At 40.8% G+C, this 27851-nt stretch overlaps 1 protein-coding gene across 1 annotated transcript in view; it reads right to left on the minus strand.

The window, feature by feature from the left end:
• The window catches only part of DNAH12 (dynein axonemal heavy chain 12), a 4520724-nt gene that overhangs the window by 3803009 nt on the left and 689864 nt on the right, over positions 1–27851 (minus strand). Inside the window, exons 7-8 of the mRNA XM_044078497.1 lie at positions 1248–1404; positions 1042–1133 (exon numbers count right to left, since the gene is read on the minus strand). Coding sequence (XP_043934432.1) covers positions 1042–1133; positions 1248–1404 — 249 coding nt within the window. The remainder of the gene's footprint in view (positions 1–1041; positions 1134–1247; positions 1405–27851) is intronic.

Genomic DNA, 27851 nt, shown 5'->3' on the forward strand with positions numbered 1-27851 from the left:
GGGCTATACTCTAAGATAAACACGCTCTCTATATGATATGAAAATAAGAGAAAAAAAGGGGCCTAAAAACATGGCCACTAATTTCTCAGTAATTAAACTAACTGAGATAGGGAGAAAAGAAGGCCTAAAACAACATCCCTAATAAATAACTATATTATCTAAGTGATATCAGAAAAGACTAAACACTCTATTTAAATGACTAAATAAGCTACTAAGCTGTTTTAACAGCTATAAATTTGAGAAAAATAGTTATTCACTGGCCAGAACTGGTGAACATCCCGATCAAGTTGCAGTGGCAAAAGAGATCTGAGGGAAGATCAGGGTGCATCATGGGATAGGGAGTTGGCCTCGAGCTGGTTGAAGACCTTGAGCTTTTGCAGGTGGCCGAGTCGGAGCTGAGGATCGGCTCCAAACCCATCACTAAGAATGAATGGCGAGCTAAACAACTTCACATCACCAGTTTAATCAACTGAAGCCAGCTTAGATACACCCAAACTCTTATAACGGCTGAAGAATTTAAGACGGTACGTGCTCACTGTAGCTGTGACTGATTTTTGCAAATTAGATATGGAGCCAGTCATAGCTCAGGGAATGTATGTCATTCGTAAATGCTAAAAGAACAAAAAATGTCTAGTCTTGGATGCCCTGTGAAAAGACTTTGTACTCATCCAGCTCTATGAAGACAGTTACTAAAATATAACGTAATAATTTCTAGCTAACCTTGACAACTGGAAAACATATAACAGTGCATTCTTAAACAAAAAAGAAGGTGAAAAACAATCTGAAGGAACCTGACCGCTTGGACAAGCAAATAGTATGAAATCAAAATCTTTTCACTTACAAAATTATGAAGACAATTTCATGGATGCAGCTGCTGTTCTAGACCCCTCAGCTAGCAGGAGTTACATATATAAGTGACTGGAGAGTGGTGTCATAATGCAGAAGACACATAATAATTGAATAACAGAATATGAGGTGATACTCAATAACAGCATTAAACTAAACAGAAGACACATGATAACTTCCAGAATAAAAACTTACAGTAACACATTCATCAAAGGGATGGTTTTCTGTCATAAAGAGATTCACACGGGCCTCAGCTGTTCCATCTGTAAGCCAATTATAGCTTTCAACTGTGATAAAACAAACATAAAACATTAAACCAGTCCAGAACTGTATCATACTAGCAATGTAGTTAAACAAGAATGTTATTGTGATTTATGAAGGACAGTAATAACTCAGCCTACCATATTTCTGGAAGTGTTCTTGTGGACCTTCCAAATTTGCTCTGACTGCATTTCTAACCATCGTATATGCCCATTCCAATATATGATCAGAAAGCTTTGTTTCAATGGAAACTACATTGCTGCCTTCAGCTAGCCACGACTGCACTGTTTGAACATTCTATAATAGACAGAAAGACAAATCATGTAACACACAGTAGAGCTAAATAATTAATGGTAGATAATTAATAAGAGATGAAAAGTACAATTGTGTTATTAGGTACTTATCATAAATGCAGGTCTTCTAGAAGAGGTCACTGTTACAGTACGTCATAACATTTGCATTTACCCACTCCCCACATTGCATTCTGTTTGTAAGGGTTTCTTCCCAGTAGTGCCATTTCCCCTGCAAAGAACCAATGCGCCATTTTATATCCCATGATGTTTCTCTTTTGTTCTTCAAGCAGGTAGTCCTTGTAGATAGGGATTCTTCCGGGACAAGTACAACTGTACTAATGAATGTTATGGAACTCATGAATCCATAAAAAATGTACATAACTGTTATTCTTGTTAATATGCAAAGTTAAGTGCTGAAAGAATAAAAACAGCTCAAGTACTTAACATATTATAAATACGTGCAGGTAAGTCTATTTTCTATTTATCTGATACAAAATCTCAATGCTAAAGAAGGGGAAAGACTATAATGTTTGTCAATGCAGCTGTATGCACTAAAGAAAAAAAAAAACAAACAAAACTCTGGCAAAACATTCTGAAGCTATTTGTTAAGTAAACAAAAATGATGATGGGGTATCTATCCCATTGACTATTACTCTGTGTGCATTTGAAGTTTAAATACAAAACCTTAAAAGTAATTAGTAATTCTTTGTAATACTAAATACATGTACGGTCATCCTTCTTGTATGTTAATTAATAAGAACTCCTGTAAGATTTCCTACATCTTAATAAGTAAACACATGAGTACAATACAGTTATGAAGTATAACTCCAAAAGATGTTCCTGTTATGTATCTCATAAGTAAAACATGTATAAAATACATCTTCCTAATAATAAATATGAAAATAAACTTTCACCGTGTTGGGGGAAAGGCAGCTTTACTGTTGAGCCTTATAGTTATAGTGGCCTCTTTAGAGGTTCTCCTGTTCTAAGTACCCTGCTCACAAATGTACAATCTTCTTCAGGAAGGATCGCTGAAACAGCAAACTATGATATTTGAGTAGATTCACAAGCAGTAATATGTTTCTTTGGGAGGTACAATTGTATAAAAATGTCGTTTTACACAGTAGTGTTAAAATGAAATAATGAGACTTGTGGCCTGTAAAGTGTGTGATCCCAAATCATTCACATTAGCATTAGGATTAAGAGGACTGATATTTAAGTCATAAAATGATACACAGTATTAAAATGGTGTATACAAAAATGCCTAGATTACAACTGAAAGCAACAAAATGCACTTAACATTAAACATCATCATCCTCAACAATCACTGTCAACCGCCTTTTTCCCAGTTTTATACATGAGGTTTGGGTGTCGTGTCAACTATCGCCATCTTTCTCTATTCAGTGTCATTCTCATGCCTTCTTTGACACTCACGCCTGACTGTTGCAGGTTTTCTCTCACACAATTCATCTACCTCTTTGCTGGATGCCCTTGTTTACTCTTGCCTTCTTCCTATCTGTCCCAAATCTTATTCACCATGTTATCTTGTCTTTCCTGTACATGTGCCTGAACCCTGTAATCTGTCCTCCTTGATGTTTTCTGGAATTGGAGCTACTCTGGCTTCTGCTCTTATGCCCTCATTTCTTTATCTGTCTCACAGTGTGTATCCTACCACCTGTCTCAGGCACTTTTCCTCCATTGCCACAAGCTTCCTCAACTGTTTTGCCTCTACTGCCCAGGTTTCTGCACTATACAGTAGTACTGGTTGAACCACTGTTTTGTACGTCTTACTTTTCAGTTTCTTTGGCATTCCTCTGTCATATACTACACCTGACTCTGCCAGTTGGCTGCAGCCCGTCTGATTCTAGCTTTGACCTCCTCATCCAGACTTCCCTTCTCACCCACACCTCCCAGATACTTGAAGCTGTTAACCTGTTCCAGTATTTTCCCTTCTAGCTCAATTGTCAGCTTCTTCTGATTTCCCCTATTTGCTGCCATTACAACTGTTTTATCAGCATTCAGTTTCATCCCATGTACCTTCAGCTTTGCATTCCCCTATCCTTTGCTGAAGTTCATGCTCAGAGTCTGCATATAATTCCAAATCATCTGCATACAGCAGTTTTGCTGATCTGTCCCCTCCAGCCTGTTTATTGATGTACTTCATCATCGGTATGAACAGCAGTGGGCTCAGAGCTGAACCCTGATGCTCACTCTCTGGGAACCCCTCTGTGAGACAAAACACCATTCATACTTACGTCACTGGGTCTTTGTACACAGCTTGCATGAATTCTACCAATGTTTCTGGGACTTCGAACCACCACAGGACTGCCCAAATCAGCTTTCTTGGGACATTCTCATATGCTTTCTCCAAGTCTAGGAATGCCCATTTGGTCTCTTTCCTCATCTCTTAGCTACTTCTCAACTATCAGTCTCACTGCAAACATCGGGTCAAATGCGCTGCATCCTAATCTGAATCGAATTGTTCATCTCTCATCTGACTTTCTACTACTCTGTGTATTCATTTTTCAATTACCCGCTCCAGAACTTTCATGCAATGTGACAGGAGTTTGATACTCTCTCTACTGCCCACAGTTGTTTATGTTCCCTTTGTTCTTGAACACTGGCACTAGTATGCTTATTTTCCAGTCATTTTGGGATACGCCTTTCTCTGCACACTGCTATAATTACCCTTAGTAGCCATTTTTCCTCTTTCTTACCCAGCATCTGCTGTGACCTCTTTTGAGCCTGCTGTTTTCCCTGACTTCATGTTCCTTAGTGCTGTTCTTACTCCCTCTATGGTGGGCTCCTCCTCTTCTCTCATCACAGGCTGTGCCTGGAGTAGTACAGCTTCTGTGGGGTTTTCTTAATTCAGAAGCTACTGAAAGTACTCCTTCCATCTGAATTTGATGTCCTGTGGACTGGTGACAAGGTTGTTGCTAGCAACCCTTACGAAGGGTGTCTATCTTCTTTATCTCTCTGTCTTTGATTGCAACCTGATATATTTTCTTTGTGCCATCTACTGACTCACTTTCCAGAAGTTGGCAGAGTGCTTCAAATGCCTTGCTTTTTGTTACTGCAACTCCTTTCTTAGCCTCTTAGTTAGCCAAACAGTATTCCTTCCTAGTCTGGTCCAGCTTTTCCATCTCTCTCTTTTTCCTGCACATTTTCCTTCTTCTGATGACCTCCTGTACTTCTGCATTCCAGTTTACCTTATTTCCATACCTGGCTCTGCCACATATCTGTTCTGTAGTCCTCACATATGCTGTTTTGAGGTGCTGCCATTCTTCTACACTTCTACAATTCCCTCTTCTTCTTGAGGTGCTAGAGCCCTGAGTAATTCTTTGAACTATTTTGCTTTCTCTTCAGTCAAATTCCAGATGTTCAGCTTAGTCTCTGTTAACCATAAAGCTGTTCTGACCACTACTTGCAGCTGATTGTGGCATCCAGTAGTTTATACTGTGGGTCGACTGTTTCACTGGGGATGACTTTGTAATCACTGATTCTTCCCTAGTGTCCTTTTCTTATTATGAGGAATTCTACATGAGTTGTTGGCTACTATCAAGCAATTTGCCAAACAGAAGTCTAAAATGGCCTCTCCTTCTTTATTCCTGTTGCCCCACCCATTTGGACCTAGGCAGTCTTTATATCCAGTTCTGCCTGTCCTGATATGTGCATTCAAGTCACCCATTATCAATACCAATTCTTGTTGCCCTGTTTTATTGACTAGGTCCTGAAACTGCTGTCTGAATGCACTCTTTTCCTCACTATCTCAACCTGCTGTGGTGAATAAACTAAGATTATGAATTCATAGGTAGGTACTAGGCTATTGGCCCTGGGGCCATTATAAGCCTAGCCAAAAAGATACCCTGACTTTTGCCACCCAAGAAAATTATTTTCCTGTACCCCTGTCAAGCAGGGCCACAGAAGTGATCGCTAGGGTGAATTTCCTATTTCCCATCCAATCATCAAGACTTTTCTTGAAGAGTGCTAATAAGGAGCTCTGTTTGACATAGATAGGTAGTCTGCTCCAGAGTATGGGAAGTCTCTGGAACAGGAATCTATCCCTCCAGCATGTTCTGTTTATTTTGGTGACAAGGTTTAGGTCCCTAGAGCGTGTAGCTTTTAGGGATTGGGATTTCTTTAAGTGGAGCATGTTCAACAGCTCTGGGTTTGACATAGCTTTGTGTGTTAGGCAGAGATCGCCTCTGAGTAGGTGATATGCGATGGAGTGTTTTGAGACGGTCTGCATAGGGCATCTGTTTGAGGCCAGTAATCCTCTTTGTGAGGTATTTCTGTGGCCTTTCCAGTTATTGTAGATGTCTTATGAGGTACATACCAAAAGGGGCATTGTACTCTATAATGGGTCTAATGAGTGATGAGTAGAAGGGAATAATGACCTCTTTTTTTCTGGATGAGAAACCTTTTGTGATGACGTGAGCCACGTAGAAGGATTTCCTGACCACTGTGGCGATGTGATTATCAAAGGAGAGATTACTGTCCACCTGTGTCCCAAGGTCTCTTATCATACCGTCATAAGTAGCACCTACTGTAAGCTCAAGGTAGTCTGGGTACAGATTACAGCGTAGCAATCTCCGAGTAAATTTACATCCAAGGGATGCCATCTTATCCGGGACAGAAGCTCTGCATGGGCCGTGTTGCTACTAGTTTGAATCCATCCCACTCACCACCTGATTGGCGCTGGAAGCCAAGGAATTAACTCTGAAAGAGAATACCTAAACCATCGAGAACCTTTTTGAAAGAATACATGACTTAACCCGTAGTCCCAGCCTAGCCTACCATGTGCCCTGAAGCCAAGCGGTCTCAACCTAGACCCGTAAAGAAACTGAACTTTTGGATCCTGCTAGCTCGTCTGCTAGAGGATGTGCTTTGGAGCCAGTAACCGATGAGTAACTACCCAACCCCTCTCGGTCTATCGAAAAATGAAATGGGTCTGCTCCGAGCAGAAGAGTAAGCGAGCCGAAAGTATCGGCTCCAAGGAAGGAGACCTCGACCTCTTCCTGGAATGAGCCATCGGACCCGATATTACAGATCCTGTCGGCGCCGACTTCGGAGCCGACAGACGCTCGATGTATCGGCTCCAGCCGGAGCCGATACAGCCACCAAAGTAACGGTGTCGGAGCCGATCGGAGCCGACACCGATGCCTGTGCCACATGGGTGTCGGAACCGATCGGAGCCGACATCGAAGTGGTCAACAGATTCGGCACCGATAGCCACGGGCGCCAAAGCTTTGTCGAACCAGAATCGGCTCCAGCCGGAGCCGATCTCGACCAATACGAGTCGGAGCCGAGGCCGCAGGCTTAGAAACAGAAGCCTGGGCCTTGGCAGGTTTAGTTGATTTTGGTGGAGCCAACTTAGCCGGAGAGCCCTCCGGCTTAAGAAGGCCCCTAAGAATCAACTTATTACGTCTCTCCTGCAGGACTCTCTGGCTGAAGGAGTGACAAATAGCACAGGAGTCCTGCAGGTGAAGAGGGCCCACACATCAGGCAAGAAGTGTGACCGCCTGTCAGAGACATCTTCTGACAGCACGAGTCACACTTCTTAAAACCCGAGACCCTCTCCTTAGACATAGTGTTGAACACACACACACACAACACCAGTCTAAATTAACTTACACAAATACCAAAAAGGTATTCTATAAAATCCAACACACACACACCCTAACAGGGGATGGATAGGGAAAAAATTGACTAACAAAAAATTAAAGGAGACAGGAAAATTCTGTCAGAAAGGGTAGAATATAACTTAAACTATCAATAAAAGAGTTTTTTTGACTAAAAAAGGGGCTTGAATCACAAAAGTGAACAACTTACCAGGAGCTGGTAAAAAGAAGACCTCCCAAGCGAAGCGGCAAACGAGATCTGGGTACTTACTGCCTTGCATCATGGGATATGGGGCTGCCTCGAGCTGGTAAAAGGAGTTCTCGAGCTAAAGCAAGTGCCGAGTCGGAGCCGAGGATCGGCTCCGAACCCATCAAGCAAGAATGAAGGCGAGATTGACAACTTAACATATGTCGTTTTACACAGTAGTGTTAAAATGAAATAATGAGACTTGTGGCCTGTAAAGTGTGTGATCCCAAATCATTCACATTAGCATTAGGATTAAGAGGACTGATATTTAAGTCATAAAATGATACACAGTATTAAAATGGTGTATACAAAAATGCCTAGATTACAACTGAAAGCAACAAAATGCACTTAACATTAAACATCATCATCCTCAACAATCACTGTCAACCGCCTTTTTCCCAGTTTTATACATGAGGTTGGGGTGTCGTGTCAACTATCGCCATCTTTCTCTATTCAGTGTCATTCTCATGCCTTCTTTGACACTCACGCCTGACTGTTGCAGGTTTTCTCTCACACAATTCATCTACCTCTTTGCTGGATGCCCTTGTTTACTCTTGCCTTCTTCCTATCTGTCCCAAATCTTATTCACCATGTTATCTTGTCTTTCCTGTACATGTGCCTGAACCCTGTAATCTGTCCTCCTTGATGTTTTCTGGAATTGGAGCTACTCTGGCTTCTGCTCTTATGCCCTCATTTCTTTATCTGTCTCACAGTGTGTATCCTACCACCTGTCTCAGGCACTTTTCCTCCATTGCCACAAGCTTCCTCAACTGTTTTGCCTCTACTGCCCAGGTTTCTGCACTATACAGTAGTACTGGTTGAACCACTGTTTTGTATGTCTTACTTTTCAGTTTCTTTGGCATTCCTCTGTCATATACTACACCTGACTCTGCCAGTTGGCTGCAGCCCGTCTGATTCTAGCTTTGACCTCCTCATCCAGACTTCCCTTCTCACCCACACCTCCCAGATACTTGAAGCTGTTAACCTGTTCCAGTATTTTCCCTTCTAGCTCAATTGTCAGCTTCTTCTGATTTCCCTATTTGCTGCCATTACAACTGTTTTATCAGCATTCAGTTTCATCCCATGTACCTTCAGCTTTGCATTCCCCTATCCTTTGCTGAAGTTCATGCTCAGAGTCTGCATATAATTCCAAATCATCTGCATACAGCAGTTTTGCTGATCTGTCCCCTCCAGCCTGTTTATTGATGTACTTCATCATCGGTATGAACAGCAGTGGGCTCAGAGCTGAACCCTGATGCTCACTCTCTGGGAACCCCTCTGTGAGACAAAACACCATTCATACTTACGTCACTGGGTCTTTGTACACAGCTTGCATGAATTCTACCAATGTTTCTGGGACTTCGAACCACCACAGGACTGCCCAAATCAGCTTTCTTGGGACATTCTCATATGCTTTCTCCAAGTCTAGGAATGCCCATTTGGTCTCTTTCCTCATCTCTTAGCTACTTCTCAACTATCAGTCTCACTGCAAACATCGGGTCAAATGCGCTGCATCCTAATCTGAATCCGAATTGTTCATCTCTCATCTGACTTTCTACTACTCTGTGTATTCATTTTTCAATTACCCGCTCCAGAACTTTCATGCAATGTGACAGGAGTTTGATACTCTCTCTACTGCCCACAGTTGTTTATGTTCCCTTTGTTCTTGAACACTGGCACTAGTATGCTTATTTTCCAGTCATTTTGGGATACGCCTTTCTCTGCACACTGCTATAATTACCCTTAGTAGCCATTTTTCCTCTTTCTTACCCAGCATCTGCTGTGACCTCTTTTGAGCCTGCTGTTTTCCCTGACTTCATGTTCCTTAGTGCTGTTCTTACTCCCTCTATGGTGGGCTCCTCCTCTTCTCTCATCACAGGCTGTGCCTGGAGTAGTACAGCTTCTGTGGGGTTTTCTTAATTCAGAAGCTACTGAAAGTACTCCTTCCATCTGAATTTGATGTCCTGTGGACTGGTGACAAGGTTGTTGCTAGCAACCCTTACGAAGGGTGTCTATCTTCTTTATCTCTGTCTTTGATTGCAACCTGATATATTTTCTTTGTGCCATCTACTGACTCACTTTCCAGAAGTTGGCAGAGTGCTTCAAATGCCTTGCTTTTTGTTACTGCAACTCCTTTCTTAGCCTCTTAGTTAGCCAAACAGTATTCCTTCCTAGTCTGGTCCAGCTTTTCCATCTCTCTCTTTTTCCTGCACATTTTCCTTCTTCTGATGACCTCCTGTACTTCTGCATTCCAGTTTACCTTATTTCCATACCTGGCTCTGCCACATATCTGTTCTGTAGTCCTCACATATGCTGTTTTGAGGTGCTGCCATTCTTCTACACTTCTACAATTCCCTCTTCTTCTTGAGGTGCTAGAGCCCTGAGTAATTCTTTGAACTATTTTGCTTTCTCTTCAGTCAAATTCCAGATGTTCAGCTTAGTCTCTGTTAACCATAAAGCTGTTCTGACCACTACTTGCAGCTGATTGTGGCATCCAGTAGTTTATACTGTGGGTCGACTGTTTCACTGGGGATGACTTTGTAATCACTGATTCTTCCCTAGTGTCCTTTTCTTATTATGAGGAATTCTACATGAGTTGTTGGCTACTATCAAGCAATTTGCCAAACAGAAGTCTAAAATGGCCTCTCCTTCTTTATTCCTGTTGCCCCACCCATTTGGACCTAGGCAGTCTTTATATCCAGTTCTGCCTGTCCTGATATGTGCATTCAAGTCACCCATTATCAATACCAATTCTTGTTGCCCTGTTTTATTGACTAGGTCCTGAAACTGCTGTCTGAATGCACTCTTTTCCTCACTATCTCAACCTGCTGTGGTGAATAAACTAAGATTATGAATTCATAGGTAGGTACTAGGCTATTGGCCCTGGGGCCATTATAAGCCTAGCCAAAAGGATACCCTGACTTTGCCACCCAAGAAAATTATTTTCCTGTACCCCTGTCAAGCAGGGCCACAGAAGTGATCGCTAGGGTGAATTTCCTATTTCCCATCCAATCATCAAGACTTTTCTTGAAGAGTGCTAATAAGGAGCTCTGTTTGACATAGATAGGTAGTCTGCTCCAGAGTATGGGAAGTCTCTGGAACAGGAATCTATCCCTCCAGCATGTTCTGTTTATTTTGGTGACAAGGTTTAGGTCCCTAGAGCGTGTAGCTTTTAGGGATTGGGATTTCTTTAAGTGGAGCATGTTCAACAGCTCTGGGTTTGACATAGCTTTGTGTGTTAGGCAGAGATCGCCTCTGAGTAGGTGATATGCGATGGAGTGTTTTGAGACGGTCTGCATAGGGCATCTGTTTGAGGCCAGTAATCCTCTTTGTGAGGTATTTCTGTGGCCTTTCCAGTTATTGTAGATGTCTTATGAGGTACATACCAAAAGGGGCATTGTACTCTATAATGGGTCTAATGAGTGTTGAGTAGAAGGGAATAATGACCTCTTTTTTTCTGGATGAGAAACCTTTTGTGATGAGGTGAGCCACGTAGAAGGATTTCCTGACCACTGTGGCGATGTGATTATCAAAGGAGAGATTACTGTCCACCTGTGTCCCAAGGTCTCTTATCATACTTTCTGCGTTAAGTAGACTACCACTTATGTGGTAGTTCATGGGTACAGAGTTTTTACCAAAGGGGATGACAATACACTTTTTGGCATTGAGCGTGAGGCCATGGCTTTGACACCAGGCATCTGTCTCAGTGAAGCTCTTTTGTAGTATGTCCACATCATTAGGAGTTTCAATTATGGCTCCTAGTTTGCAGTCATCTGCAAACTTTATTAGCTAAAGACCTTCTGTGTTAGCCTGTACCTCAGAGAAGTAGATACCAAACAGGAGAGGACCCAGGACTGAACCCTGTGGTACTCCACTTGTCACTGCTCTGAAGTCGGATTTGGAGTCTGCTACTTTCACACAATTCTGCCCTATCATTAGACTGGAGTCCGATTGCCATGAGTCTGTCACTAATTCTGATGACAATCCTCACTGCCTTCTGTAGCCTCTACCTCACCACAATTCCCACACCATTTCAAGCCTACCTTCCTCCTGAGTAGTAGACTCTGGATCCAAACCCAAGAGGCTTTGCTGAACTATCCTTCCATCCTGTCTCCTAGATATATAGGATATCCTTACCATCATGTCATCCATTTCCAAGCTCCATCCTGTCAGTGAATCTACAGTGAGTGTAGCAATTCTTAGTTAATGTTTCATACGTTGATTGGTTTTACATCTAGATCTTGCTCAACAGAGCTACCCCAGGTAACCCAAGCTGGGTAACCAGTAGCTTATTGACCCAGGGCTTCTGGGCTTTATGGCAGGCACACACTGTCCAATAGGGGCACATATCCCCCCTTCTACCATTAGTATGAGTCACTTGTGGAAGTCAGAAAGGCTGGGTCCTCAGCCCACTTATCCCCGTCAAATACCCATGCCTATATTCTATGCCAAAGGTCATATTAAAATTAAACACTCAAATGGCAACAAAAAAAAATCATGAGATGATAATTATTTTATATGTAAATTGTTGATTAGAAATGCAAAGATAGGAATACTGAATAAAATGCATATAGGCTTAAACAAAATATGCTGTGTGTGCAGGTAATAAAAAAAAAAAACAGCATGCAGAAGAATTCTTAGTACTGCCTGAACTTCCTTACTAATGAGATAAATTTACCCCACTCCAAGGGATGCCATCTTTATTCTTCTGGGACAGAAGCTGCTGTGCATCCCGGGCTCCGGTGTTTGCTACCTAGTATTTTGAACTCCTGCTAGTCCCAGCTCTAGCCTACCTGATTGTGCCCTGCTGGAAGCCAAGGAATTAACTCCTGAATAGAGAATACCTCAAACCACTCCCCGAGAATCCTTTTTTTTCCCCAGTAAAGAATACAATGAAACTTTTTAACTCCTGCTAGTCCCAGCTCTAGCCTACCTGATTGTGCCCTGCTGGAAGCCAAGGAATTAACTCCTGAATAGAGAATACCTCAACCCGCTCCCCGAGAATTCTTTTTTTTCCCCAGTAAAGAATACAGTGAAACTTTTGAACTCCTGCTAGTCTCAGCTCTAGCCTACCTGATTGTGCCCTGCTGGAAGCCAAGGAATTAACTCCTGAACAGAGAATACCTCAACCCACTCCCCGAGAATCCTTTTTTTCCCCAGTAAAGAATACAGTGAAAGTATGTCTTCTAATGCTGTTACTGCCTAGCTAAATACTTCTGCTAGGTAAAACAAGTAAACCTCCCAGATTAGCCAGCAGCCAAATCTTCTCCTTATTAGCCTCAAACTGTCCTTTCTTCCAAATCTCTTACCCTCTCACTCTGAATTAGGATAGCTCCATCCCATACTCCAGCTTCTTATCCCCCTTAGGGGATCTCGTTCTCCTGCTGCACTTACTTACATGGCCACTAGGTGGTGCCCTGTCAGCTAACTGCCCTGTATTCTTTCCTGTCTCTAGTGACTTCTCCTGATGCTGAGTTCCTAGACTTTCTGTAGTCTACCTCACCCTCTACCCTGTTTCCCAGTAAGTTCTAATTCTCACATCTCACTATACTCGTAGCCCAGTCTCTCCCTACAACCCTTCTACTTTTCCTCTAGTTTCTCCCAGAAACTCCCCTTACTTTCCTCCTTAATTCTACACACTTACCTTCTGATCTTCACACCTTACTGATTGTTCTCCTTCACTTTTTCTTATCCTCTCTGGCTCTTCCTGCTCCGTTCGCCCTGTGGGCTTACTCTGCTCCCCTACCCTACCCTACAAATCCCACCCACCACAAGTGCTCCTACATTTATACATCACAAGCCACACCCCCTACCCCTAATTAACCAATTAGCATCCAACCTTCCCCTAATACGTAACAAGAATGCACACCCATATTCCAAACACTCTTCACAATACCCTTCAGAATAGCCTATTCTGACTCTAATCTATCTCCTTAACAATTCCCTACCCTTTGCTGACATTCTATATTTCTTACTTAAAATGCCCTCACAACACAAACCTAATCTAACAATCCTTATTATATTACCTACTTTAATACTAAATCTTTCTATATAATTTAACCTTACTCTATATGAGAATGTATACTACAGGGAACTCCCACATTCTCTAAAACAAACACTGCCTCTCAGTCAACCAAGCTCACATAACCATGCTAACATCACCTCTACCTCTACCTACCTTTCCCCAAAGTATCATAGGCTAGCTCATATTTCCAGCCATCAACCAGAAAGTCCCTGAACAGTCTCTACAAAACCCTAAAGTTCTTACGTACCCTTCATCAACACCCATTACTCCACAGAGATATTCATCCCAACCCAGGGCCAAATAATAACATCCCACTAAAGTCCCACCAACCATAGCATACCCCCCTTTTACCTCTACTAAAGACCCTAACTCCTTATTCATAGCTCATCTTAACATACAGAGCTTAAATAACAAAATCAGCCAACTCCATGCTCTACTTGACACCCAATCCTTTGATGTCCTGTGTCTAACAGAAACCTGGCTTAAACCAGCGACAAAGGACGAGGAAGTCATCCCACCTGGTTATAATATAATAAGATTAGATTGTAGAACCAAAAAGGGTGGAGGGGTAGCAATTTTGTTTAAATCTTCCCTACAAGTTTCCATAGTAGACATACAACTACCCTTTGATAGTCATGCAGAAATCCTTATCTCTAAGCAACAGATCAATGCAAACAATTCCATTAATATAACATGCTCCTACCTCCCTCCAGGCAACAACATTGATATCCTACAAACCATCCTCGGTTGGCTCTCCTCTTCCTTCCCATAAGAAACCATCGTACTTGGTGACTTCAACATTGATTGGAATACCTGTACCTCAGCCCAACCTGCACTCCTTATAAATCTTTATGGCTTCTCACAAATTATCACCTCACCAACCAGAATCCATAAGCCTAGTGGAAAACAAAGCACCTTAGACTAGATTCTTGTAACTAACCACCCACACTCATATAGAGCTGATACCCTACCAGATGATTAAAGTGATCACTTCCTCACTTATATAATCAGGAAAAAAACATTCATTCCCAACAAAACCATCGTTAAAACTATACTTAGCAAATAGAATTTTAATCTAGTCAGCTTCCATGCTGAACTACAAGCTTGTGACTGGTCTCCCTTGAAACAACTTCCACTGGATGAAGCTGTATCCTTTTTTAACTCCAAATTCCTACAAATCCTGGAACACCATGCACCTACTAGAACCATAAGAACTAGCACCAAAACCGCTCCATGGCTCACCAAAGAGACTAAACAAAAAATCTGATTAAGAAATAAGATCTGGTCTAAACGGAGAATCACTAAAAATCTAACTGACCACCAGAACTATAAACAGTTAAGAAATGCCACTAAAAGATCAATATTCCTTGACAAAAATAACTACTACTTTAAACTTCAGCATAAACATCAGCAAAAACCTCAAATTTTCTGGTCAGCTATAAATAAAGTCTTACACCCAGGACACACCAAGACTCCAACCCCCGCAGGTCTCTCTTTAAACTCTTCAAATGAGATTGATAATGCCCTCAATACCTGCTTTACTGAAACTGCACAATCTCTTGCTAACTCTTTACCTCCTGCTAACTCTAACCTCCCATCCCACCCTGACTAGCATACCACCCCCCTTTCATCTAAAGCCAGTTCCTACATCTCTCATCTTTACCTTACTTACTAAACTTAAACCATATACCCCCTCAGCTGATCTCTTACCAGCTGAATATCTGCAGATTGCTGCAAAAGTACTATCCTACCCTATTTCTATGCTTATCAACAGAACCATTACTGAAGGCCTTATCCCATCTCTCTGGAAAATCTCTCACATTATCCCACTTCATAAAGGTGGTAACTCCATCGAACTTTCAGACTATCGCCCCATTGCCCTACTTTCTCCTCTAGCCAAACTAATGGAAAAATGTATCCACCAACAGCTACTTGATCACCTTCTCTTAAATAACCTTCTATCAGATTGTCAGCATGGCTTTAGGCCTTTTCATAGCACCACTACTGCACTTATCCTTCTCTGACTGCATTAACAAACATCGTAACAATAATAAGCTCTCTGCTGCACTTTTTATTGACCTTTCTAAAGCCTTTGATGTGGTTAACCATCAAATACTTCTAAACATAATAAATACTCTCTCATTCACCTCACAAACACTACAATGGTTCAAGTCCTACTTAGAACATAGACAGCAAGCTGTCATCTGGGACAATAACCTTTCCTCTCATCTTCATATTACTTTGGGGGTCCCACAAGGCTCTATCCTAGGACCTCTCCTCTTCTCTATATTCATTAATGATCTACATCTAACTATTCCTCAAGCCACCTGCATTCAATATGCAGATGATTCTATTCTAGTATGTACTGCCTCCTCTGCTCCTGAACTCCAAACCATTACTCAAACTGTATTTAGCTCAGTTGAGAATTGGCTCCTACAACATTGCCTCCTACTAAATGCCAAAAAAATTACCTACTGCTTTTTACTCCAACACTTAAGTCTTCCCCTATTCACCTCACTGTCAAGACCAGTAACGGCACTATCATTGCACCAGACCCAACTACCAAACTATTAGGCATACATCTTACCTTTGATTCACATATTAACATGACTATCAAAACTGTAAACAGAAAACTTGGCTCTCTCTATCGTATAAAATCTTTTCTTACCCCTGAAGCCAGAACCACCATTGCCCATACCGTCCTTATCTCTACCCTCCTCTATGCCTCTCCCATTTATATCAATCTCTCCAAAAGTAACCTTAATAAACTGGTACCCTCCTATAACAATATTACCAGATTTGCCACTGGCTCCCCATTTAAAACCCACCACTGTCTAAATCTTAAACAGCTTGGTTGGCTAGAACTTCAAAACCAGATACTTTTTCAACAACTTATCATCACCCATAAAATATTACATCAGCCCACCAACACTCCTATTCTCAGTAGCCTAATCTCTCCCTATAGTAATCTCACTACCCTTTGCTCAGCAAATAAATTACAAGTAACCATCCAGAAATCCTTTAACAAAGCAGGTGACTCCCTCTTCTCTAATTCAGTAGGGAGAATCTGGAACAGGCTTACCAGCAATCTACAATTACTTTCATCATTACCACTCTTCAAGAATCAAATAAAACTACTCCTTAAAACCCAGTGGCTTTGCTCATGCACTAACCCAGAATAAAACTAAATGTAGTATTACTGTTTTCACCCTCATTTAATAACCAAACCTAATTACTAATGTTGCTTTTTGGCTTTAATCTTCTCCAGTCTTCTAGTGCCTGTAAACTACTTTGTATTACATAAAATAAGAATATTTCCCCTATTCCAAGCACCTGCATTTCAGCCTTATATGTAGTTCTTTCTGTTTTTCTAGTGGGTATAATCCTTAACATACCCAATAACCACCTAAATCCATCTTACCTTTCCTACTTTTCTTTAAGACAAATGTCTATCATTTTACCTAATCATCTGCTTACATTGGGGGAAAAAAACACTTTCTGAAATTCAGTCAGTGAAGAAAATTTATATGAATGTTTTAATTGATGTGGTTTTTTTTTGTCTTCTGTCTTTATTGTCTATTTCATTTTTTCATTTATTCTTTGTAATACTGTTACTTAGCATAGTTTGGAGCTTATCTCCCTGGGCCTCCACTGAAAATGGACATGTATCCAGTTGGACTAGCTCGGTCAACAAATGTAAAATAAAATAAAATAAATGAAATAAATTATCATATAGGTGACCTGCATAGGCATCAACCAAGGTATCACATTTGGTTATACACAGCAAATCTACTGTCTATAATCCCTAGGCTACATTGGTAGGCTCTATATGGTCATTCAGATGAAATACATAGTACAACTTTATGAACACATGTACCATAAAGACAGAATATAAGCAGCAGATGAAGAGGGGTGATCTGCAATATGACAAATGCAAAGCAAATATTGAAAATATTGAATTAAATGTTGGGCATTTACTGTAGACTACTTGGAACAGGAAAAAAGTAGCGAAATCTAAGCTTAGGTTTAAGCAAGCACTGTGTGTGTGTGTGTGTGTGTGTGTGTGTGTGTGTGTGTGTGTGTGTGTGTGTGTGTGTGTATGTATATATATATATATATATATATATATATATATATATATATATATATATATATATATGGGTCTAGGACAATTCACCGAAACACATTTCACCTAAAGTTTGAAATGGCCTTGTCCCCACTGCAGTGCGACCCTGGAGTCAGTATATATAGTAGGGGGGGTGTGGGGGGCACTGCCTCCTTCATTGGGGGGGGGTGCGTAGCCCTCACATATTTTAAGTAGATATGTTTGGAAAAGAGTAATATATATTGAAATTGCAGGTATCCATGTATATAGTTCAAATATTTAACATATGTGGGGGGCTATGCCCCCCACATCCCCCGATGTGGGGGCGGTGCTCCCCACCCCCACTATGTATACTAACTCCAGGGTCGCACTGCAGTGGGGACAAAGCCATCTCAAACTTTAGGTGAAATGTTTTAGTGAATTGTGCTTTAAGTGGAATGTGCACACCAATTTGAGTTTAGGTCAAATGCCCTAGACCCATATATATATATATATATATATATATATATATATATATATATATACACACACATATGAATATATGTATGTGTATATATATATATATATATATATATATATATATATATATATATATATGTGGGTCTAACTTTGTTTCATTGAAAAGTCATTTCACTGAATTTCAGTTCACCCTCACCAAATTGCTGAAAGCTCAAATTACTGTAAACTCATTTCACCGAATCTTATTTCACTGAAGTGAAGTACTGGCACTGTGTAGAGTACTATAAGGCAAGTAAAAGGTATATGCCCTTTTCTCCACTGTAGTGTGATCCTGGAGTTAGTATATATAGTTGGGGGGGGGGCAGAGCCTCCCATATTGGGGGATGTGGGGGGCATAGCCCCCCACCTAGTTTGGGTTTACATTGTCATTGGTGTCATAAGTGTGCATGTCTATGGTTTAAAACATAGTGTTTTGAAATTCAGCATTGTAAGCTTTCGGTGAAATATAATATAAAAGCAAACTAGCAAATATATATATATATATATATATATATATATATATATATATATGGGTCATCTACTATGCCCTGTTCCCCACTGTAGTGGGATCCTGGAGTTAGTATATACAGTAAGCAGGGATGTGGGGGGCATAGCCCCCCACCTATTTTAAATGTTATAAACCATAGACATGTATACTTACAAGTCGAATGAATAACTTTTTGCAGAAGACCAGAAGGTAATATATACCCAAACTATGTGGGGGGCTGTGTCCCCCATACCTCCCTTACTATATATACTAACTCCAGGATCGCACTACAGTGGGGAACAGGGCATATACCTTTTTAGATGAAATGAGTTTTCATTGAGGTGAGCTTTCAGTGACTTGTGCTCAGGCAATTATTTTTCAGTGAAGTGAGATTTCTACGAAATGAGTTTCAGTGAAATGCGTTTTCTATCAAGTAAAGTACACCCATATACATATATATATCTACAGATATATATATATATATATATATATATATATACATATATGTATATATATCTACAGATATATATATATATATATATATATATATATATATATATATATATATACACATATATATATATATATATATATATACATATATATATATACACATATATATATATATATATATATATATATATATATATATATACACAGACATACATACACACACCTCCCCACGCACACACATTTTTACTGATATTCATAGGAAATATAATTTGAAAGTAAGACAATCATTGCAAATTTGAGTAAGCATTTCAAAACACAAAACCATAGACTATTACATATGTACAGCCTCACTGACTGTCTTATAACTTAAGTATGAGAACACTAAATAATAAGGCAAGCATGAAGATATTCTTCAGTTAACCTTTTAACTGTATCAAAAAGTATGTTGGAGAAAATATTTCTTTTTTCTTTATCTTTGTATTCTGCATCAATTACTTTTCCCCCCTTTCTTTTTTTCTGAATATTTTCACTCAAATGTACTTAAAATAACTTTTCTGACATTATACTGAGATGCTAATATGGAAAAATGCCAGTAACAGCTGGAAAATGCTCAGAAAAGGTGGTACATCCTGGTAAAACCTATTACAGTAGAATGCATTCGACCTATTTTTATATCCTCTTCAGACAGAATAAAGGGAATTCCACAAAATGTTATCACATGTGACTGAATCATTAAAAAATGGATGTCATTCCTTATAGAATTTGTTGATTTTGTCAAACTGTTTTTTTTTTCTAATTACAGTAGCTTCCTTCTACATCCCAAAGACAAACCAAAGACTTTTTTTTATTTTATTTTGAATTTAACAGGTGTAGAGCACTGATCCTATTGGACCTATTTCAGTCGCAGTCCAAATAAACACAATAGATACAGGACATTATATAGGTTCATAGGTTCATACTAGGCTATCTGCCCTAGGGCATTTATAAGCCTAGCCAGAGTGTGTTTGGCTTTCGCCACCCATTTTAAATGAATTTTGCTATGCCTTTTTTCGAGGTTAGTATACTGTGCCTCTGTCTAACAGTGACACAGAAGTGATACCCGGGATAAACCTACTATCTCCGTCCACTCATCAAGATTCCTCTTGAAGAGAGTCAATGAGGGACTCTGCCTAACCTGGACTGGGATTTTATTCCAGAGTGAAGGGAGCCTCTGGGTTAAGAATCTGTCCCTCCAGCATGTCCTATTTATTTCAGTGCTGAGGTTCAAGTTTCTCGTGCGCATAGCTCGATGGGATTTGGATTTTCTGAGGTGCAGCATGTCCATTAATTCCGGGTTGGACATGGCTTTATACGTCAGGCACAGATCGCTTCTGAGCAGGTGGTATGCCACTGAGTAGAGCTGGAGTTTCTTTAACTGGGCAGCATATGGTATCTGTTTGAGCCCTTTGATCCTCTTGGTGAGGTACTTTTGGGGTCTTTCCAGTCGCTGCAGGTGTCTGGTAAGGTACATCCCAAAAGGGGCATTGTACTCAATTATGGGCCTGATGAGGGATGAGTAAAGAGGCACGATGACCTCCCCTGATCTAGATGTGAATCCCTTCATGATTAGGTGGGCTATATAAAATGTTTTTCTAACCACTTTGGCCACGTGGTTGTCAAATGAGAGATTGCTATCAACTTGGGTCCCCAGGTCCCTAATTACTTCTTCCATACTTAATGGATTACCACCTATGTGATAATTTGTGGGCACTTTGTTTTCGCCAAAGGGGATGACTATACACTTTTTTGGCGTTTAGCTTGAGGCCATGGCTCTGGCACCAGTTGTCTGTTTCTATGAGGCCCTTTTGTAGGATGCTTGTGTCTGCTGGAGAGTCAATTATGGCGCCCAGTTTGCAGTCATCTGCGAACTTGGTCAGCCACAGTCCTTCCATGTTAGCCTGTACCTCCGAAAAATATATACCGAACAAGAGAGGTCCCAGGACTGAGCCTTGTGGGATGCCACTTGTAACTGGTTTGGAGTCTGACATGGCTCCAGCAATTCTAACCATGTGGGTTCTGTTCTTGAGCCAGTTTGCAACCCATCTAGTGACATAGGGGTTTATATTTAAGCTGGTGAGCTTATCTATAATGCCCGAGTGTGGTATTGTATCGAAGGCTATTGCAAGGTCCAGGTAGGCTGTGTTGACCACCTTCCCCTCGTCAATGGCCTTGGTGACTGTTTCAAAGAAATCAACCAGGTTTAAGAGGCAGGATCTGCCCTTAACAAAGCCGAACTGGGTAGGATCCAGTGTCTGTAGGTCCCCAATATCTTTATTTATGGGGTCCATGATGATCCTTTCCATAGCTTTGCAGACCAAGCTGGTCAGGCTTATGGGGCGATAGTTTCCAGGATCCATTGAGGCACCACCTTTGTGGAGAGGGACCACTGTTGCTGTACGCCACTCTTTGGGTACATATCCTGTAGTAAGGCTGAGACTGAACAGTAGTTTTATGTTTTGGTTTAGTTCTTCTTGGAGTTCATGTAGGACGGCAGCCCGGGACACCGTCTGGTCCCATTGATGCTGTGTTTTTTGCTTTGGAGAGGGCGGCTCTTACCTGAGCATCTGAGATGTCAGGGGGGCAGCACTCTGCTGGGATAGATATTTGCCCTTTTGGTGGGGAAGGGGGGGAGAAGTTTGCGCTGAACCTGTCAGCTAGGATGTTGGCAATGTCTGCGGGTTCGGTGTATTTTTTGTCATTTTTGACTAATTCTGAGCATTTCTGGTAATTCCCACCCAGGTTCCTAACATAACTAAAGAAAGCCTTGTGATTATCCTTAGTGTCTTGTGCAATTTTTCTCTCGAAGCTGGCCTTAGACAATTTTATGAGTGCCTGTAGTTTTTTGCTAATACTGATCAGAGATGCCTTCCCTTTTTGGGATTTTGCTCCATCATGTAGTAGCTTCCTCCTTCTATTGTATAGTTTGTTTATGGCTGGGGTCCACCAGACAGGACGCCTAACTTTGGAGGATTGGGTCTTGGTTTTATTTGGGATTGCATGATCCATGCATTCCTGAAGGTGTTCATAGAATGCGTTTATAAAGGATTCTGCGGTCTGGGCCATATTTTCCACAGGCCCGGGGGCTTTGAAGGATTCCACCTTGGTTTTGAGGAGTGTGAAATTTGCTTTAGAGAAGTTTTTCACTGTGGCTTTCTGGGCTAGGGCTGGAGTCGGGATGTGAATATCTAGTGAGATTAGTTTATGGTCTGATCTTACCAGTGAGGGATACACTTCTGGTCTGGAGCATAGAGTCCCCATGTTGGTGATGATCAGGTCCAGTATGTTTTCCCCTCTTGTGGGAGTGGCAACAAGTTGTTCCACAGCATTTGAGTTTATAAATTCTAGGAACCTTCGGGCTAGGGTGTTGGAGCTAGAGTAATGCTCCCAGTCTATGTTAGGGTAGTTGAAGTCGCCCAATATATTGGTGTTTGGAGAGACCTTCATATTTTCCAGTGTTCTCAGGAAGGCCGAGTGGGGTTCCTGGGTTTGGGAGGGTGGTCTGTAGCACACTATAAAGTGGAAGGCAGTTTTACCCACTGTTAGTTGCACATGGATAGTCTCTGATGCTTTGTGCTGTGCCACCAACCTGGAGGTGTGGGTATCTTTGACGAATATTGATACTCCCCCTCCTTTTGTGGTTCGGTCCAAGTTTTGGGGCCGAAAAACATGGTATTAGGTATAATCTGATAGTGCTGGGGTGGTCTCGGGAGCCTTGAACCAGGTTTCTGTTACTACACAGATATCGATGTTCTCCATGCTAAGGAGAGTTTCAAGTGTGTGCATCTTGAGGTTTAGACCTCTGGCATTGAGTAGCATTACTCTTAGTTTCTTATCCCTTGTGATACCTATGGAGGTAGGTTTGTCTTTTGAGCCTTGCCTAAAAAAGGCACTATGGGGGTGGCAACAGCCTTTGCCAATATCTGAAAGCCCAGGGGTGACAGGCGCAAGCCATCCCTAGCGAAGCATCGTGGCTTGTCGAGCATGTCATCCCAGGCAGACAGGCATTGGATCCCCTTTGAATGACACCAATACTTAAGCCAATTGTTGAAATTGATCATCTTGTCTTCATATTGTGGCATCATTCTTGGTGAGGGTAAGATGCTACTCAAGGTCAAGGTCATACCAGCCTGGCCTACATGCTCAGAGAGCTCCTCTATGTCTCTTTTCATGCAGTCCAGGGAGGTACGTCTCAGGTCATTCACACCAGCATGGACAATGACTGAGTCATATTTGTACTTGCCTTGGAGTGACCTGAGTGCTTGTGTTATGTGGCGGATCCTAGCGCCCGACAGGCAGCTCACCGTGACCTTCTCCTTGTTCAGCCTGGTGAGCAGGACATCAGTGTGCCTGACGATAGAGTCACCTTTTACAAGTGTATTAGGTGTGTTGTTTAGCCTTAAGGGCTGTGACTGTTCGGCACACTGGCTTTGTGAGCTATGTGTTGCACGTGTTTTGTTTTGGGGTAGCAGTTGCTTGGGTGTCTGCTTTGGAGATCTCTGCTGCTTAGGCAGATTTTTATTTAGAGCCTCCGAGTATGTTTTTGTGTGTTTATGTGTTTGGTTTGCTGTTGTGGTAGGTCTATGTGAGACTGGAATTGTAGTGAGTGTGGTTTCCTTCTCCTCCTGACTGGTTACGCCAGTACTGAGTTGAGAGAGCTTAGCCTCCAGTTTGGCTATATGGTTGCATCTCTCACATGTGTTGGAATTTGTTGGGAGGAGGAGAGGGCTGTCTGTGTACATGAGGCAGTTGTAACATTGCCTCAAGATTCCCAGATTCACCAGCTGGACCGGAGAGGAGATTGACAACTGACCTTTGGACATGCTAGAATAGTACTGGGAATTCCTTTATAATTGAAAAAAAGGGCCAATGGGGAACAAAGTACTCAAGGGGAGTTTGTGAGGGTGTACTGCTTTTAATTTTTTAGTGCTGACTTATATAATTGCTTTAGTGGGCAAGTGCCAGGCTTTAGAGTGGGAATAGGGTGTTTATTATGAGAACTAGATCAGTTCTATGGGAAAAAGTGAAGAGCAGACTTTGTGGAGCCGAGAATGGTTTAAACCCAATTAAGCGGCGCTGCCCGATGCTGCGCTATCTTAAAATCAGCAAAGCAGCTAAAGCGGGTGTTATTCAGGGGGACTTGAAAGAGCTAGAAATTGGCCCAAAACGGCCATATACAGAGTAAATAACAAAATGCAATAAATACATATATTACATACAAAAAAACGGCCATATACAGAGTAAATAACAAAATGCAATAAATACATATATTACATGCAAAATGAACAATAGATAAAAAGTGAATATAGCTGTCTTGAAGGTATAAAGGCAATGGATGAATGACATTATATACAGAGTGACTGGAAAAACACAGTATATACATGCATTATAAATAGAGTGGAAATCAGAGCTGACATGCTGAAGGAATCAAAATCAAAAGTAGAATCAGAGCAAAGTATGCAGGGGAAAGAAAGGATTGGGAATGAAGAGATCAAGTCATATGACCACAGAAATAGCAGTTGCATTTTCCTAAAATCTTGAGATGTGCTTTTATTTCTGATCAGAAAATGGGGTAAGAAGAATGATATTTAAAGGATGAAGTTTGAGCTCCCCTCAGTTCAGGATTAATAACTGAGAACGCATGGTCTGTGTAATGAAGCTTCATTTGGATTGTTTGGAGGAGAGGGCTTGAATGGATAAAACTTCAAAAGTTGTATGTTGGTGCATTTCTGAATAGTCTGGAAGCTAGTGGGAGGAAGGTGTCATTCTTTAAATTTAAGTAGTTGAGAGGGAAGTAGAACGTCAGCAGTTTTACAGGCAGCCAGTTAGCATTTTCAATGATTTTGCAGTTGAGTTCATTTTTGGGAAGACTGTGATGAATCTGCAAATGGAATTTGAGATGGACTTAATGGTGGACACATTTCTTTTAGAGGCTGCAGCAGTTAGAGGGAGACAATATTCTACCTGAGCCAGTAAGATACCTTTACGTAAGGCATTTCTGTAGGGTTTTGATAGAAGAGGGGAGATCTAGCAGAAAGTTAATTTGTGTGCTTAGTCCTGGTGGAGTTGGTATTTGAATGAAGTGACATTTTCAATAGTGTTATTCAGTAGTGTAGTTAGGGTGAGGCAAGATGGGGAAACTGCCCTGGGCGCAAAGTGATTCGGGTGCAAACAGTCGATCCTGATGTTTCTTTAATGCAGTATTCGCTTTTAAAAGGCAGTATTGCATTTGTGCATTTGCAGTCAAACCTGAGTGCTATAGCACTCCGTGTGTTTGGTCTAAAGTGTAGCAAGCAGTCTGCTACAGTTTAAAAGTAAAAAAAAAAAAAAAAAAAAAAAAAACTTTTTTTTAACTAAAACCTGAAAACCTGAACCCTGAAGTACTCCATGCAGGCGGGACATAAACTGTAGCAACTGTTTACTATATTTGTAGCAAGCAGTTTGCTACAATCTGAAAGAAAAACATATTACTTTTTTAAATAAACTATATTGAAGGAGGGTTGGGGGGGGGCAGGGCACAGAAATGGGACCTGAATGGCTGGAGTAGAGGAAGAAAAACATGCAATGCATCTGGCCAAGCTGGTTAGTGGACCAGTAGAAGGAACGTCCATTTTTTTTTTGTTTGTTTTTGCTCGGGGTGGGCATAGATCTAACATGTTATAAGCAGATTCCTTACAGTGTAGCAACCAGTTTATTAGGGTGAATTGTTTTTTTTTTTTATTTTAGCCATGGTGATACAGCAGTTAGCATTGTCACCTCACAGCAAGAAGTTCTCCTGTTCGATTCTCAGCTGGAGCACTTTCTGTGTGGAGTCTGCATGTCCGCCCTGCAGTCAAGTGACATCTAAAGACATGCACGTAGGTGCATGTGTGAATAGGTGTGCCTTCTTTGAAGGTTGTGCTTCGGGCTGGCAACTCGGCACAGTAAAAATTCTCTGCCAATCATTAGCGGACCGGAATTACGCTGTGGCGACCCCTAACTGGGAAAAGCCGAAAGATAGACTGAGACTTGCAGAGCTGAGAGGGTGGGGCACTGGTTAATTATTAGAACAATTTTTAGAGGTCTGGAGATAGAAGTGAGCTTTTGCCAAGTGCCAGAAAGGATTTATTTTGTTTTAGAGGAGTTTAGCAGCAATTGTTTATCATTGACTTATTCCAGAGAACAGACAAAGGGATGGAGTAGAATAGGTCCATGTCATCAGCATAAGCAGGAAAAAATTTGGGGTAAGTTAAAAGGAAGTTTGTTGATGTAGATAGAAGAGAGAAGATGTGCCAGAATAGATCTTTGGTGGACACCTTTCCGGAGAGGGACTGATGCAGAGGTTGATGACTTGAAATTCTCTGAGAAGTGGTGATTAGAGAGGTAGTTTTTCAACCAGGACAGTGCATCATCACTAATGCTTACTTCAGTGAGATGATCTAGGAGAACTGAGTGATCAACAAGATCAAAGGCTCTGGTGAGGTCAATAAAAATGTATCCAGTAATTAGGCCTTTGACCGTGCCAAGAAGAACGTTGTTATTGACTGTCCAGATAGCTGTGGATGTATTGTGACCAGATCAAAAGCCATGCTACTTTTGAGAGAGACAAGCTTATCGAAAAAATCATGTCTTGGTTTGTGATTTATTGATCTTGAGTGTTAAAAAGATGTGTGACTGCGAGCAATAGTGAGCAGAAGCTACTATGTACAAGGTAAAGAAATTCCAGCTTCTGTCTGACTTTCAGAACAACACTAGCAAGGAAATTATTCATAACGTGTGTTCAGGAACAACAATTGCTTCAGACTGTAAAACACCCACCAGGGAACGGAACGTACTAAACATTGTTTGTGTTCCTAAAGAAATTGCTGTTACTTGACGTCAGGTTTTACCACCATTGATATGCAGTGATCATGGGGTTATAAAGGTTAATTTGTTGCTACATAATTCTGCCTAACTGAAATCTAAACCAATGCACAGAAGATTAATTACAGATTATATGGAAGCAAAACGGTTACAATGGAAAACTAATTGGAATGATGCAATCAGTGATAAATCTGCAGAAGGAATGTGGAAAGTTTTGAAACAGAAATTGAGTGCAAAAAAAAAAAAAATGTTTAATATCAAGATCTAGGAATACAGCATCTGGGGGATATATTTCCTTAAGAATGAGATACTTGATTAAGGTGAGAGACAAAAAATATAAGAAATGGAAAAGAGGTCGAACTACAACTTTGAAAATTGAAATAAACACGCTGGACAAACAAGTTAAGCATAGTGTGACACAAGATCAAGAAAAATTTGAAGAAAATTTATAAAAAGATATTGAGCACAATAGGAAACCATTTTGTAAATAATAAGATGTGGAAGGAGTAAAGACATACAAATTGATAAACTGTGTATAGAATCTAAAATTTATTCTCAGACACAACAGAGTATAGATATACTTACAAAATCTTATGCAAAACAGTTTGGCTCCACAAAGGGGTTGATAAATTGTTCTAGTGATATCCAAGTAACCTCAGATACTGAAATCAAATTAGATTATATTGAAAAAGAACTGTGTAAACTGGATCCAAAGAAAGCACAGGGAGGAGACAGAATAAGTAATAACGACCAGCGAACACTTCAGCAAGAAGTTATAGTACTATCTATTATCTAGTATCTATTAATTAATAGGTCATATAAATATAGGGCAACTCATCAAGATTGGAGACATGCACTTATTAAACCTTTCTTTAAGGGAAATGGGAGTAAGATAAACTCAAATGTCATATAGACCTTTAAGTCTACTTTCATGTAGTGGAAGAATAATGGAGAAGGTGATACTGGATAAGTTATTGTCAGAAGTGGATAAGTTATTGTCAGAATTGGAAAGTCTGGGACTTGAAACCATACATCAGCATGCACATGTTGAAAATAGATCTATTACCAGCTGTAACATGATGTTCTATAACAATATAACATCAGCTATGAATGAAACATTGTGCTGTGATGTAATTT

The sequence above is a fragment of the Protopterus annectens genome, chromosome 7.part1 (genome assembly GCF_019279795.1).
Source record: "Protopterus annectens isolate FY-2018-M chromosome 7.part1, PAN1.0, whole genome shotgun sequence".
Lineage (NCBI taxonomy): Eukaryota > Metazoa > Chordata > Ceratodontiformes > Protopteridae > Protopterus > Protopterus annectens.